The sequence below is a fragment of the Mus caroli genome, unplaced genomic scaffold, assembly GCF_978045245.1.
Source record: "Mus caroli unplaced genomic scaffold, Mus_caroli_1 scaffold_1, whole genome shotgun sequence".
NCBI classification, from domain to species: domain Eukaryota; kingdom Metazoa; phylum Chordata; class Mammalia; order Rodentia; family Muridae; genus Mus; species Mus caroli.
The window spans coordinates 174671346-174688176 of record NW_028227256.1 but is presented as its reverse complement, the minus strand read 5'-3'; the positions used below and the strand labels follow the sequence as shown (position 1 = coordinate 174688176).

General features: G+C 44.0%; 1 protein-coding gene across 6 annotated transcripts in view; it reads right to left on the bottom strand.

The window, feature by feature from the left end:
- Positions 1-16831, bottom strand: part of Sdccag8 (SHH signaling and ciliogenesis regulator SDCCAG8) — a 195942-nt gene that overhangs the window by 139642 nt on the left and 39469 nt on the right. For all 6 annotated transcript variants that reach the window (XM_029481038.2, XM_021162638.3, XM_085843266.1 and 3 more), the window contains exons 10-11: positions 7871-8023; positions 1571-1705 (exon numbers count right to left, since the gene is read on the bottom strand). In XM_029481038.2, coding sequence (XP_029336898.1) covers positions 1571-1705; positions 7871-8023 — 288 coding nt within the window. The remainder of the gene's footprint in view (positions 1-1570; positions 1706-7870; positions 8024-16831) is intronic.

Here is a 16831-nt window from a genome sequence, read left to right as displayed (position 1 = left end):
ACTTAGTCTAATGTGTCACTCTCTGAAGTCTGAGTCCTGTTGGGCAGCTGTGGAGACAAACTCATTTTTTTCCACCACTACACTTCATTAAAAGGTGTCTTATATTACAAGGAACCACAAACAAGTGCCATGGCTTCCATCCCCAAACCTGTGTGTCCATTCTTCTACAGACCATCTGCATCCCTGTCTCCAGACAGACATATGGAAGTAAATGGAGAATTAGAGAGAGAAGAGAAATAGCTCCTTTTGTAAATTGCATAAGTATAAATTAGTGTAAAAGCTAAAATTAATTATGATTAATTAATTTAAAACAACAATAGAATAAAATGTATCAAAATTTAAGGAGATATATTATTATATTATAATATTACCTATAAATTTAGTGATAAAGAATGAATTGATTTCATTTATATATTATGTTTGGAAATATTTGCTTTCTTACTGGTCAAGGGATTTACTTGAAATCCAGACAAACTAGTATTTCTTAAAATAAATCAATTGAAACCACTACATGTTTTAGTTCTCACTTCACTGGTCAGAGAGGCCCAAGGCACGAATATATAACTTAATCAATAAAATAAGAATATGCCAAATATAAGATAAAGTTAAGAATTTAATAGAAAATGTTGATTTTAAAAGTAGATGTGAAACAGAAGAGAGAGGAGGAGACTTCTTCTATCCAGCCAACCCATGCTTTAAGTAGTTATTGGAAAGACCAGGCTCATACGATCTACAGAGAAAGAGTCACTCCTTGCTAACTAACTTAGACAGGCAAGTTTTGTTAAAGATTCAACAATTAAATAGAACTATTCACAAGTCTGTCTTTGCCAATTGATTTTTTTGCTACAAATTAGCTTTGGATTTTCAGTACCATAAAGTAAGGACAGAGGAAGAGGCGATTATAGTAATGGCTGTTGATAGACTCACTAAAGTAACCTTTACTATCCTTGAAATAAAAAGACTTTGTATTCCAAACTTCTTTCTAATGACATATGGAGCTTTGGATAATAAGAAAAGTAGTTTCAGGGGCCCATACCATTAATCTCAGCACTTGGGAGGCAGAGCCAGGCTGGACTTCTGAATCCCAGGCTACACAGAGGGGAAAAATAAAAGCAAAAAAAGAAAAAGAAAAGAAAAATGGTTTCAATGTGATGAGATTGCTCACAGGGTCTGAAAACCAGAGGTAGATCTCACGGTGGAAAGAGAAAATTGACTCTGATGTCCATAGGAGTACCACGGTGTGTGTGTGTGTGTGTGTGTGTGTGCCTGTATACAGCACACACATGCATACCACACAACATGCACACACACACATACACCACATATACACACACCACACACACACCATATACACATATAACACACACATATCATACCGCACACAAACACACACATAACACACACACCACACCATACCACATACATATACAATACATACATACACATAACCACACCACACACATACACATAACACACATACAATAATAAAAAAATAAATAAATTTAAAAGAAAAAGGTTTTCTAAGAAAACACGTACTTAAGCCAATTATTAAACCAAAAATTTCTCGGACCTTTGTGACATCCATTTCCTGAGATGCAATGTGGTTCTGAATTTCCTCTAAGTGACTGACAGCTGCAGTCTTCTCCCTGGTGACCTTTTCAACCTGGGCCTCCAGCTTGGCAATATTCTGAGACAGGATCAACATCTGTGAGAGGAAACAAAGAGTCTCAGCAACAGTATTGAGAATATGAAAATTAAGAAGTTATATCATTAGTTTGGTGTCTACCAGCTACTGGGCTCAACACTCTTTCTCTGTGGGCTGGAGAGATCCACTTCTCTACTTTCTCAGCTCACCTCATGACCTGGAATGCCTCTTTCCTTCCTATTCATTCCCTGGCCTCTAACCAATAGTGAAAGGTGTCAACAATGAAGTCTCAAGGTTGTTTGAAACCCTGAGATAGCAAATACGTTACAGTACAGACTTCAATAGAGTCCTTTCAAAGGGAGAATGGGGAAACCAGAAACTCTTGGGTCCTTTCCCACATGATCATTAACCATTAGAAAGAATGAGGGGGGGGAGACAGGGAGAGGGAGGGAGAGGGAAAAGAGGGAGAGAGAGAGAGAGAGAAGGAGGAGAGAGGGAGGGAGGGAGAGGGAGGGAGGGAGAGGGAGGAGAGAGGAAGAGGGAGGAGAGGGAGAAGAAGAAGAGAGAGGGGAAGAGGGGGAGAGAAGGGGAGAGGGAGGAGAGGGAGAGGGATAAGAAAGAGAGGGAGAGGGAGAGGGAGGAGAGGAAGAGGGAGCCTTCCCCAGTCAACAAGGGAGTTCTCAGCAGTTCCTCTGTTGGCAAGGCCCATGTGTCCTCCATTAATGAGTGTCCTCAGTCCTATCAGGAATCAGCCCTGGTAGATGTGCAATTATCTCTGTCTTCCAGGATCCCTCCTTGAGGCCAGTGCCCAGCACAGAGCCGGCTGGGGTCTTTCACACAGGGGCTGCTACTTAGCTGCTGTGCATGGGAACTCCCTGCCTGCTCTGTGCCTGTGTCTGTTCTCACTGTTGCTATCCACGCCATCCTGGACCCTCGCCGTATTCTCACAGTTGCAGTGACATGGAATCCTTCAGCACGCTCAGAGTATCCACCTCATCACCCTCCACCTCTGTACACCGCTGTCATGGCGCTTAATCACACCCGTTCATTGTTTTTAGCTGTCTCTTTGTTTTTTGACTAGAAGTTCCTCAAGGGCATATTCATTAAAAGGGACCAAATGTTCCAAGAGTATATGGATGAATAATTAGAATAAATGGCTTTTCTGAGGGAGTCTGTAGATAGCATCAAGTCCTCCTTATTTATCCTTAGAATTAGAAACATTTTCCAGTCCTTAGGCTTAATGGTTGAGCTGTGTTCAGTGCTAACTTGTTAGTTAACACTGAAAGTGAAGGAATGCCGCCCTGGGCCAGAACTAACCACATAGGGTATCCACTGTGTCTGTCAAGACAGGAGCGAGGTGCTTGAGCTCCATCACTGCCCCCGGCACGTGGACTCTTCTATACATGAAAGACTAAACTGGTGCCCTATAAATAAGCCTAATAAACTCATTAGTTCATATATCCAAAAACACCCAGTGGAATGAGAGATATTAATGGGGATAAATGTCATCAAAATATATTATATACACACATGAAAACACACTGGTGAGACCCATTATTGTATATAATTAATATGTAGTAATAAAAACTCTTAAATTTTCAATACTGAACAAAAGCTTACAGTTAAGTAAGAGCTTTACAGTCATCAGGTGTCTGCACTTGAATTACATAAATAGCATACTTGACCCACATGAAAATAAGAAGCCCTGAAGATACTTTCTAATTTAGAATGATCAACTAATTGACTTTTTCTGAAAATCACAGAGAACTGTGCATTTGATTTATAGTTATTTACATGTCCCAAACATTAAAGGTTGTCTGAAAACTTCCTTGGCACAGAGCTTTGCTAATAACAAACTACAAAGTATCTTTGTGCATATTACAATCTGAACGAATAATTAAAGGTCCAGGAAAATAAACAGGGCAAATAGAGTATCATTTAATTTCTATAATTTAAGTACTCAAGTTCATGATTATTCATATCATAAACCTGTAATTATAGGTCATCTGGACCCATACAGCAGTAGCCAATTTTAGTGGCAAGCTAACAAAACTAATATAGTACTTATTTATACGGAGATAAATCTGTTAAGCATACTAAGAGTGCTCCGTGTTTAGAATAAATACGCAGACAGTTGTTTTGTTAATTGTAAACTCTGTGTCCGTTTCTATTACAAGACACACACCAATTCCTCCTTCCCTCCCTCCCTCCCTTCCTTCAGCCTCCCTCCTTCTACCACCCATCATTTAGCTCCTCTGCCCACGACCTGTCTGCTGCCTCCTGTCACCCACTTCCTGAGGCCTCCCTCCTGTTGTCACACCTTCTTTTCCCCCCACACCCACCATCTGGAAGTCAGCATTACACTGCAGGAGTTTCTCCATCCACATCTGTTGCAGAGCCAGAAGTAACACAGACAGCTGCAGCACAGCTGGATGTCTAAGGCACTGACATCAGGTAAGTCCTTTAAACTTTGACAGGGGCAAGGGAGAGACAAGGACGGCGAGGTTGAGAAAGCTTGATGGAAATGTCTGCACAGTGGTTTCCAGTACACTGACCATTGCATGAAGGGGTAGAAGAGATAGAACAAATTAGGGATTCTGGAAATGGACTATTGTCAAGGGAAGCAACTAAGAAAATGTGTGGACTGTAGGGGGTGATCAAATAAGCATATGATAAATGATGGACTGAACTAACACACCAGAGTGGCTCAGAGAGCACACCGAAGGCAGGAGACAAGCTCACAGCAGGTAACATGGCTGGGGGACTGATGCAAATATGGGCAGGTAGGCAGGGGACCTGTTGTCTAGAGCCTCCCACACAAAGGGACATGGTGGGGAGAGTGGCTAGTCCCTTGAGTCTTCCATTGTTAGGAAGCCAGGAGTGCCTGGTTTTACACTAACTTTACAATGTAATTGTAATGATTAATTGGTCACTTTTCCCATTAGACTGTATTCCTGAGCATAGTAGTGTGTGTGTGCATGTGTGTGTGTGTGTGTATGCACATGTGCATGTGGGTGTACAAATACATGTGTGCACATTCACGCTGAGGCCAGAGGTCTGCCCTGGTATCATCTTCAATCACTGTATACCTTATTTTTTTGAGGCAGAGTCTCTCACTGAACCTGGAGCTCATAGATTCAGTGACACTAGCCAGCCCCCAGGCCCCAGGAATCCTTTTGTCTCCAGCCTCCCAGCACCGAGACTGCGGGCACACACAGCCATGTCTGGCCTTATCTCGTGGGTGCTGTGGATCCAAACTCAGGTCCTAACGTCTGTGCAGTAAGCACCTCACCAACTACACCATCTCCCCGCCCCAGAGAGCGGTTCTGAAAAGCAAAACTTTTCTTTGTGATTCCACAGCGACAACAGACGATCCCTGCTTTCTGCTTAGCCGTGCGCACACTTTCATACACATGAATTATAGTATTTGGAAATATAATGAGGAAGCTCCCTTCTCATTGTTTCATGAATACCTCATTCAGTATTGTGCATTGGCAAGTTTTTGTCCTGGGCGTGAATTTCAGATCTGCTTGAGAAACCGTAAAGGATCCAGGAGGGAAAAGATGCAGGTCCTCTGTAGGCGAGGTGCAGAGATGGAGAGAAAGAAGGACAAAGGAGGGACAGACAGATGCTTGCATGCTAGCCCTTAGCACATGTGCATGCGTGACTGTGACCACAGTACCGTGTTTGCGGCATCTCCATCACAACTACTGAAGTGGTATTATGCAGAGACTTTGGTGAAATGAGAAACTAAGTACTTTGCTTGGGTAACACACACACACACACACACACACACACACTTCAGTCCCTTTAGAGAAAGAATTGTATCAGATTTGGATTAATGAAAATTGGATTACTTGGATTGGATTAATTTTCAGTTCCCCTGAAATGAGATTAAGAGAACTAAGCTACTTGGCCAAGTTCACTCAAGAAAATACATAAGGTACAGCTTGAGTTCATCATTAAGCTTATCTGTTGGTGCTGACGTGTGTAGGCACAAGAAAACTGCCCAGCAGGTCCACGGTGCCTTCCCTAAAATAAAAATGGTAACACACAGGCTCAATGCCTACCATAAGACAGGCATTGGGACATTTTTTTTTTCAAAACATCATCTCATCTAATCCTGTCAAGTGCTTAAAGCATTCATTATGCTTGAAGACTAAACAAGGTCCCAGAGAGGTCAACCTGGGTCACCTCTCACACCATGCTGTCTAGAGCCATTTTCCTTGAGGAGAACAGCATCCAGCTATGAGGAGTCAGTTACTCCTGCCTCTCACGTCGTGCTCATCCTCAGGGCTGGACCTGAGAGCAAATCTGCTGAAGCTCACCCACTTGTGAAAAGGGCTCCTTCAGCTGCCTCCTTGGCTCAGGAGACGACCAAGCACACTCCATTACTCTGTTTTGCCTTCCTATTTGAATCCTCAATGGAATGGTTTTATATTGTGAAGCCACCAAGTCAAATGGTTTCCATGCAGCAGGCCGCTTCCCAAGTGAAAATTCCCTATGTGTGAACAACAGCAGTTTTTGACACTAGTGCTATTTTCTCATACACACAAGAGGCAATTCAAAACTACACCTCCCTCGTGCCTTTTTCGGGAGGAACAGAGGCCACTTCCTTCCTTGGAAGCTAGATTCTAGTCCTACCTATTCTTTGGATCTTAGCTAAACACCACCTTCCCACAAGGCTTGTCATGATCACTTGCAGACAGGACCAGCTCTAACCTCTGCCTTCGCCATGTCTTTCTGATGCCATGGGCCTTCTATTCCTTCCTAGTATGCTATTCATACTTCATTCAAAAATATGTCTGTGAGCACCTGCTAAGTGTGCCAAGCAGCGAGGATGATAGCTCATGTACTCAAGGGCCTCACAGGAAGTTAGAGACAGACATCAACAGTCCAATAAGAATTTGCCATCAATGAGGTATGGGAACCTACAAGGAGGAACCTAGTTTTGCTCTGAGAGGCTCTGGAAGAGACTGCTTCAAGAACTCAGAAGGATCAAATAAAACACAGACTAATTTTCCTGGGAAGGAGGTGAAGTCTGTGAGATTTTTCAAACTTCTTACACAGTAGAGACTGAGAAGATAAGACAGTGCTGCTGCTGCTGATGATGATAATGCTGCTGAGGAGGGCAAGCTGAAGATCAGCAGAGCCTCAGCAAGGACAACGGCAGGAACTGCCTGAGGTGGGGAAAGGCCAGGAACAGGAGAAAGGGCCAAGAACTGAATGGAAGAACAAGGCAGGCCAATAGTTTAACTGGTTGCCACCTACTGGCTTCAACTCAGTTTCTCTGCTGAGGTTGAGGGAACTTGGGGAGAGTAAATGTGCCCTGAAACCGTCCTGAAAAGCTATGACCACAATGCTCTCCCCTCTCCCTGGGTGACATAACTAACTCCCAGTGACCTCCTAGGACCAAAATGTTATCCTCTCCACTGGATACCATCACTAATTCTAACCTTATCGCCCAGCACAAACTCTGGTTTCTGGTTCTACTCCAGTTTATTAATGAGGTGACTTCCCTCAAATATAGCTATCATTACCACACCGTCCAATGTGAAGACTCAACATGTGGCTTCATGTCACATTTAGCTGACATTTCTAATCCTCATGTAGATTTTAAGAGCATTAGTGACTTAGTCTCTCTCTACGTCTCCACACTTCACCCTCTCCAGTCTACCCGACTCCCTCTGCTCTACCACTGGGCGGCATCCAAACCCCACAAAGCACAGAGCTGCAGCTCCTATGGGTGTGGGCTTTTCCTGCACATGACACTCTCCTCCCCTAACTCCACGGTTCACCTACCTATCCTGTCATCTTCCTAGGCCTTACTTCAAAATCCTTCTCACAAAAGTCTCTCATGCCTGTCTAGGCTGGACAGACTTGATGCATCTATGAACGTATTTGCTCAACAGCCGCCTTCCCCAAGGTCTGCATGCCTTCTGTATGCTTTCTGAGAGAGCTGCACCAGTCCTATAACTACAGCCCCAGAGACTCCAATTCATCTGTTGAAGCTGAAAGGAAGATAGAAAGGGGTGCACAGGACTTCAGAAAGGAGGGAAGACGGGCAGGCGTGAGCCCTCAGGTGTGCCCACCACCACTGCCAGGAACGTTGTGCCACCTTCCTTGATAGGAAGGGCTAAAACTGTGAGCAGAAGCCTGCCCTTCCCCACTGTGATCTACCCATCAGATGCAGCCACAGCTGTGGGAGAGCATCTCACCCAATACCTTTGACTCTGCATCTTCCCGCTCTCTGGTTACTTCTTTCTTTATCATCTCCTTCTCCACAGCCCTCTTTTCTTGCTGAGAGGCAAGCTCCTTTTCCAGTCTTTCTGTCTGCCTCTCCAGCTCACTCTTCAGCTGCTCACACTGGATCAAAGCCTGCAGGCAAGAGAGCAAGAAGGAACGTCAGGAGTGGGAAGGCACACCAGGGAGAAATGAGGCAATGATACCCTTTCTTATTTAAGATAGTTCAAATACCTTCTACAGTCCACTTGGATGACTGCTTTCCAACACTATTGTCATAGCAACACCCTGATGATGCACTCTCTCTCTCACTCACTCACAGGTTGCCATTTCACCATTGAAGCTACAAGACTAGTCCGAGACCCCTGTGGTTGAATTAAGGAAAGGCTGGAAGAAACTGAGGAGGAGGGTGAGCCCTTAGGAAGACCAGCAGTCTCAACTAGCCTGGATCCCTGCGGTCTCTCACACACTGAGCCACCACTACGCAGCATACATGAGCTGGTGGTCCAAGGCCCCTGAGAGACACATATACAGCAGAAGACTGCTTGGTCTGGCCTTAGTCGGGAAAGAGGCACCTAATCCTCAAGAGACTTGAGGCCCCAGGGAGTGGGGAGGCCTGGGGTGGGAGACATCTTCTTGAAGACAGGGGGAGGAAGAATGAGATGAGGAACTGTGGGAAGGTGGGTGGGGATGGGGCAATGAATGGACTGTAAAAAAACAAAAGAAATAAAAAAGAAAAACCTCCTTCACTTCCCTTGGACACATTCATAATAATACCATTATCTATAATGTCCAAGAATGAAGTAGAACTGCAAACTACAGTAAAAAAAAAATCCCTCAATCAAATGAACTTCCTATAGAATCTCAGTCCTCTGGCATTTGTCTATGCCTACAGCACTGGCCCAACCCAGGTCTCACATAGCTCACAAGCTATATGATTACAATTTGGACAGTCTAGGATGGTTAAGACAAACACAAGTGACAGTTCATACTGGTAATGATGTGGAACAAGGGGAACACTCCTTCATTGCTGGTGGGGGGTGCAAACTTCTACAGCTACTTTGGAAATCAATAGGGCAGTTTCTTAGAATGGATCTACCTCAAGACTCAGTTATACCACCCCTGGGCATATACCCAAAGGATGCTTTATCCTACCATAAAGGAAACTTACTCAACTATATCTACAGCAGCCTAATTTGTAATAGTCAGAAACTGAAAACAACCTAGATGTCCCTCAACCAAAGAATGGATACATCAAATGGGTTATATTTATACAATGGAGTATTATTCAGCTGATAAAAAATAACATCATAAAATTTACAGGCAAATGGATGGAACTAGAAAAAAATCATTCTTGGTGAGATGACGCAGACCCAGAAAGTCAAACATTATGTCCTCACTTCTAAGTGGATGTTTCAGGGAGGGAGCACGAATGAAATCTCCCTAGGAAGGATATTGTGGGGGGAGACAGGAGCAGGAGGGATCAAGTAAGAGGGAGATGGAGGGAGAAATTATTGGGAGAGACAACTGGAATTGGGGGCTAATTGGGGAGACAATGGAAACTCCACAGAATCTACTAGGGTAGCCCTAACTAAGACTCCTAGCAATGGGGGATACAGAGCCTGACTGAACTGACCATCTCTCACAATCAAGCAAGACTTCCAGGAGAGGAACTGGAACAGCCAGCCACAAAACCTTCAACCTACAATTTGTCCTACCTACAAGATGTGCCATGGGGAAGTGGCCAACCAATGTCCAGTCCAGTTTGAGACCCATGCTATGAGAGGGATCTCACCTCGACACTGTTGGAGGGCCAGGAACCAGAGGCCAGACAGCCCAGACACCTAGGACAGAACCAAATACAACCTAATAATATTCTGCTGTACTCCAAGACCAGAGCATAACTGTCATCAGAGAGGCCAGCAACAGATGGAAGCAGATGCAGAAACCCACAGCCAAGTGTTAGGTGGAGCTTGGGGAATCCTGCAGGAGAGGGGAAGAAAGGGTTGTAGGGGCCAGACAGGACAAGAACATCACAAGCAACCCACAGCACCAACCAGGGAAGCCTGCATGGATCTTACCTAGGCCCTCCTCACATATGTTACAGTTGTGTAGCTTGGCCTTCTTGTGGGTCTCCTAACAGCAGGAGCAGAGGCTGTCTCTGACACTTTTGCCTGTTTTCGGGACCCTCTTCCCACCACTGGGTTGCCTCATCCAGCCTTAATATGAGAGAGGTGCCTAGTCTTATTGCAACTTGATATGACATGTTTGGTTGTTACCCCTGAGAGGCCTGTCCTGTCCTGAAGGGAATCAGAAGAGGAGTGGTTGCGGGGGAGAAGTTGAGGGGGAAACTTGGGGGGGGGGGGAGAAACAGGGAAAAATGTGGCTAGGATGTAAAATATGAGAGAAAAAATTAAAACTATTTGAAAATAAAAATAAAGCAAACAAACTGCACAGCCACATTTGTTGACAGTAGATATGGAAATAGTCTCCATGTACACCATTGGGCTTGAGGCACAGTTATGCTGCCCTCTGCTAAAAGGTAAATATAGACAGAAAATATCTATGATATGCAGCAAACTCTCCTTCCTTCATCTAGAAGGTGTTTACTTTCAGGTCTTTATTTTGGAAAGTTTCTGTTATCCTACAGTATGAGAGCCAATTTCAAACCAATCAAATTGGTTTTGATTAAAACCGGTTCTCCAAGGAAGTTAGCCCCAACTTAAATCCTAGCTGAATTTTTTAATTAGATTGTAAGAGAAATGAGAGTGATTTTTTTTCTATAACTGAATCCGTTGGAGCCTGAAATACTAGGGAATACTGAATTTTGTGCAATTGTGTTAGTTATAATCATTTTCCACTAATCTAGTAAAATACAACTCAGTAACATTTACTGATATAATGAATACTACCGGTATAAGTAAATAGAACCAGTATATCCAAAGAGATTCCCAACTGAACAAAAACTTAGGCATTAACACCATTAAGTATGGGAATAGTAAGAACACCTGAGAGCCCAGCCAGCCCAAACAGCAAGAAGGAAAGATTCCAGTTTTCGAAGGAACCAGAGGAAATGGTCCTCATGGTGGCCTAGCAGGAGGAAGGTTCAGTGGAAAGCACAAAGTGGCGCTGTCAGTCATATAAACAAAGGGTGCTGATGACTGACTGCTGTGCCTGAGGCTTCCGTCCCCTGATGCTCACCAGCAGGCAGCAGCGGAGGAGGAATGAAGAACAATGACTAACCCTTAGGTTACAAATTGTCATGGAGTCTGTCACTAGGTATGTAACCAAGTTCACACATTTCATTTTATACCCTTTTAAATTTTTAACATTTATACTTGGTTACAATGAAAGAAACAGTAAAATTTAGTAACGCGTGAAAATAAAAAATTTAGTCACATATGCATGTATGTTTGTGCACGCACAAACATGTGTGTACACACACATGGAAGCCAAAGTCCACTTCAACCACATCTCTACCTTAATTTTTGAGACATGGTCTCCCACCTGACCTGGAGCTCACCAGTTACATAGACTGGTTGGCTATTATGTCCTAGAGAACCTCCTGTCTCCACCTCCCCAGCAGATCCTACCTCAGGTCTTAATGATTGAGTAACAAGCAATCACCTTACCCTTGGACCTAAATCAGGGAGCTGGCATCCCCGATCTAAAATGTCTCTAACAGGTGGCCTCACCAAGGCTCAGGACTCTCTAACCCTTATTACAGGGGTCTGCAGGGTACTGGTCCTTGTAGTTCAAGGGCTCGAATGTACTCATTTTCGAGAGCCACAGCTGATGTATAACCCTGAGGAAACAAAATCCTCAGAGGCTAGATCACAACTAAGACGATCATGTCCAGGTGGGGCCTGCACCCCATTTTTCCCGGGGGATCTGTGGTGGGTTCGCTTTTTCCTTACTTGGTGGAAATGGCCGCCAGCCTTGAGGAACTGAGAGATTTTGCTTTCCCAAGCCAGTGGATTCCACTCATGTGGCTTCCTTTGCAGGCACTGCATGCTGTTTATCAACAGTTATTTCAAAACATAACTTTGTGGGCTTCGTATTTCTATTTCTAGTTTTATTAAGCCAAAGGATAAAAATTACTATCATAAAGAAGTCAAACATTTTCCACAACAAAACTAACATCTGCCAACTGAAGTTTTAAACCAGGAAACCTATTTTATGACATCTCTAATCTTCCTCCCAACTGTTATAGTTTCCTAGAAATTCCAGCAAAAGACTCATGAATAATAAATTAATATACTACAATGATTTATTGTTTATTGTTAGTGAGCATAAAATTTAAAGCTTATAAATATGAATTTATTTTTCTGAAGCAAAGCCCATTAAATAAAAGTGATTATCAATACATTTAAGATTTTTACATATGAATAAAACACAGTATTGCTTTTAATTTATAAATACTTGCTTACCGGAAACTTATCAATAAGCCTACCCTGAGACTATTTGCATCAGTTAATGACCATGTTCTGAGAAGAGCACACTATATCAGTTTACACTCATATAAGCCTGCATATTGTAGGTCATGTTACTGCTTCTGAAGCAATCAGGAGACCCACTGAATGTGGGTGAATGAGGCTCCTGCTGCTGTGATCACACACACACAAGTCTAAAATAATGATCAATAATACAACACACATGAAGGCCAATAACACAGTTGCTTTTATCACTGAGGGTTGTATATAATACATAACCACATATGCCACATTCTGATGCAGCAGTAGGCTTGCTAATCCCAGCATCACCACAAACATGCCTGAGAGGACTGCAACCCGACTGGGTGAGGGAGTAAGATGCACTGACAGCTTGGTTTTGTTTTGCACTAGACACTGTGCTGCAAGCGGCATGACGGCCATGCCCAAGTGAAGTCTGGTGCTCAATGCTTTTCTGGTCTTTTTTCCACCCCAAATTTCTTATTTCTGCTTTTTTGCTCCTCTTAAAATCCAAGACACAGAATAAAAATGGTTTTTTTAAAACATTTACTGAACCTTCTATGTTGCCATTTGTAAAGAAAATTCTCCTCAGAGTGTTCTTTCACCTCTCTTGTGCCCACTGACTTCCTAAGCCCATGCCTGCACACATCACTCAACCTCTTCAATCCTAAGGCAGGCAGGCAGCCTGGAACCTTTGCTATCTGATTCTTGAATTTTATCAACACATTCTACCCTTACTGATTCCCAGATTATACTTTTTTTCTCCTTAAAAATCATCTTCAGTTGTAGTTGTTACATTTTTCAAGTCAAGCCCTTCACTGACTAACCTTATACACTAAAAGCTTCCTAAGTGGCTAGCACAGAGTCCTGTCACCAAGTTCATCAGGGCGATTTCAGTGTTCTCATCACCTGTGGGAAGCCACATATGCCATTACAAGGTGGCGCTGGCTACCACTGGCCACCACGCTTAAGTTTGGGTAAACAACCAATGTGCGCATGTGCAGTAGAGTTTTTGCCGAGTCACTGACTGGCCGGGGGCATGTTAATGAGGTTTTGTGAGGTACTGAGAACATAACCAATCAGGTGTAGATATGTAAATGAGGTATGTTAATGAGGTTTTGTGAGGTACTGAGAACATAACCAATCGGATGTAGATATGTAAATGAGGTAAAAAGCATAACCAATCCGGGTGTGAGACACGCCTCTCCTAGGCCTATATAAGCAGCACCAGTTCTGGGCTCGGGGTCTTTTTGCCTCTGCAATCAAGCTCTCCCAGTAAACGTGTGCAGAAGGATCCTTTTGTGGCATAGTTCTTGCTGGCGAGTCGGACGCTCACAAGAGTCACCCAGGTAGAAAAAGGGACAGCTTTCAATCAGGAAATAATTTGCCCAAACCACAGATCTAGAAAGTGGAACACAACCGTTGCTGGACAGTACTTCCACACCATTACTTGAAAACAACATTATGAACTGCCTATGCCTGATATTTCTTTTCTTTTCCTTTCTTTCTTTTTAATTAGATATTTTCTTTATTTATATTTCAAATGCTATACCCTTTCCTGGTTTCCCCTCCGAAAATCCCCTATACCCTCCCCTCTCTCCCTGCTCACCAACCCACCCACTCCAATTCCTGGTCCTGGCATTCCCCTATACTGGGGTATAGAGCCTTCACAAGACCAATGGCCTCTCTTCCCAATGATGACCGAGTAGGCCATCCCCTGCTACATAGGCAGCTGGAGCCACGAGTCCCATCATGTGTACTGTTTGGTTGGTGGTTTAGTCCCAGGGAGCTCTGGTATTTGTTTCTTATAAACAGGTCAGGAACTTTCACAGCCACTAGAAGGGTAAACAACAGTGCCATAAAGCAATGCCTTCTACTCTGAATGCAATACAAACAATGACCACTGGGTGGCAACAAACACCAAGCAACTATCTCAGATTAAAAAGTGCTTCTGAACTGAAAATATCCACACTTAATACTCTCCCAAAGCAAAATTCGTATGTTTCATCAGAACATTAGGTGAAAACTCACAGACTCCAACATCATGTTAATCACATTTCAATACAGTGCGAATGCCAGGTGCACAGCACACAATGTCCGCCTCACACATTCTTTTTCCTTTTTTATAAATTCTTCTCTCATACAACACATCTCAAGCACAGTTTCCCCTCCCTCCTCTCCCCACTGTCCCATCTCCACCTCCCCTCTGCCACAGACCCTCTCCTCCTCCTTTTTCCTTCAGAAAAGAGCAAGACTCCCTGGAATATCAACCAGACAGGGCATAACAAGATACAGTAAGACAGGGCACAGACCCTCCCACCAAGGCTGGCTGCAGCAACCCAGTAGGAGGAGAAGGATCCCAAGAGCAGGCAGAAGACTCGGTGACTCCCGCTGTTAGGAGTCCCGCAAAAACTCTAGGCTAAACAACCACAGCATATTTGCCAAGGACCTAGTGCAGACCCTTTCAGGCAACGAGACTGCCACTTCAGTCTGTGAGACCCTGTAAGCCATACTTAGCTGAGTCTGTGGGCCGCATTCTCCTGCTGTCCTCCACTCCTCTGACTCCTACAATTCTTCCTCCTGCTCTACCATGGGGTTCCCTGAGCTCTGAGGGTAGGGACCTGATGGAGATCTGCAACTGGGGCCCTCTGTAATGTGTGGCTGTGGGTCTCTGCATCTGCTCCCATCAGCTACCAGAGGAAGCCTTTCTGAGGATGACTTCGCTGGGCGCCAATCTATGGCCTTGCTAATTCTCAACCATTAATCTAAAAAATTACTAATTGTCTAATAGCGCGTTTATTTTTAAGACTACTGACTGATTTCCCTTTAGCAAGCATTAGCTGGGAATGAATGTGCAAATGGCACCTGAGAAGCTTGGCAGTGTTGCACGGATAGTCCTTCAGTGGCGATGGCTACAGAAAGCCACCAAGCCTTTTATAACAACAGTGGAGTTCAGAGGAGCAGAGGTTCATTCAAACAGCATACGGAAATGTCTACAAAGACTGCCACCTGAACTGCGCCTCCTGTGAGGATCAAGTATGCCATCTATGCATGTACAGAACAGCCTGCACGGGCTCAGAGAGCTCAGGCTAATGCTGTTATAATTCACGTGTTCGTTCCACCACGAAAGAGTGTGGTGGAAGATAATGCATGGAAACTTATCTCTTACTATACTTCAGGAGAGGGATTCCCTAGGGAGATAGTTACAACCCAGAAAACCTAAGACAGTAGAAAGGACACACTGGAATAGGGGGAACCCAGGAGGGCAGTCAGGAGACTATAACAATAGTCTGCACACATGGTGTAAACACTCAGCAGAGTGTGGGAGGGGACTGGAGTCATGGTGAGGTGTGGGCAGGGGCTGAAGATATTGTAAATGCTATACGTCTGAGTTGCTGGCGAGGTAGTATTAGTGAGCAAACCAACGGCAAAGAAAGTGGGGCTATGTAGAAGATGCTCACAGCAGATGTAGTTCAAGCTAGAGCAGTGACAGGAAAAAGCCACATGTCGTGGTCAGTGGCCATGGACACTGTGGCGGGCAGGACTGGGAAGCCACACTTGGGTTTAGTAAACCAGACCTAAGAGGTCCTCACAGAGCCACAGAGAAGACCCAGGAGGACCGTGCCAGCCAAGCATGAGAAGAAAAAGACTGCCGTGAAGACAGGACAGCTGACACTTCCAAAGCTACTGCATGAGGGTGAATGGGATGAGGACAAAAGGAGGGTGGGCCCTGGATTGGTACTGAGGAAGTGAACAATTCAATATGAACACAATCTGGAACTTGCTGAAAGCCCGACTGCACTTGACCAAGGGTGACAAGAAAGTTACCCGGACAGACACCACCAAAAAGATAGGGAAATTAAAGTTGAGTGAGGCAGGTGCTGCAGGCACAAATAACTGGAACAAGACCAAGATACCCAGGCTCCCTGGCTTCACTGAGGCTTTGAAATTATAACTTTGAAATCCTAGTTTATGTTTGGATGCTATCGATGATGGTAGCGAGAGAGTTTTTATTTCTAAAAACACGTAATAGGCAATTTTGGTTCAAGGAAAATTGTGGGGTTTTTTTAATTATGAACTTTTACTGGCATTGTAAAATGTCCATCCTGAAAACAGAAAGTCGTTTTCTACTCAATGGGAGTGGACTAAATTGTAACTGATACTAAGGGACTTTATTAAAAATAAGTGTCTGTGTATAATAAAATACAGCATTCAATATCTGTAGATGGGGTTGAGCTATCTTAAATAAGAAAGGGTATCATTGCCTCATTTCTCCCTGGTGTGCCTTCCCATTCCTGACGTTCCTTCTCGCTCTCTTGCCTGCAGGCTTTGATCCAGTGTGAGCAGCTGAAGAGTGAGCTGGAGAGACAGACAGAAAGAATGGAAAAGGAGCTTGCCTCTCAGCAAGAAAAGAGGGCTGTGGAGAAGGAGATGATAAAGAAAGAAGTAACCAGAGAGCGGGAAGATGCAGAGTCAAAGGTATTGGGTGAGA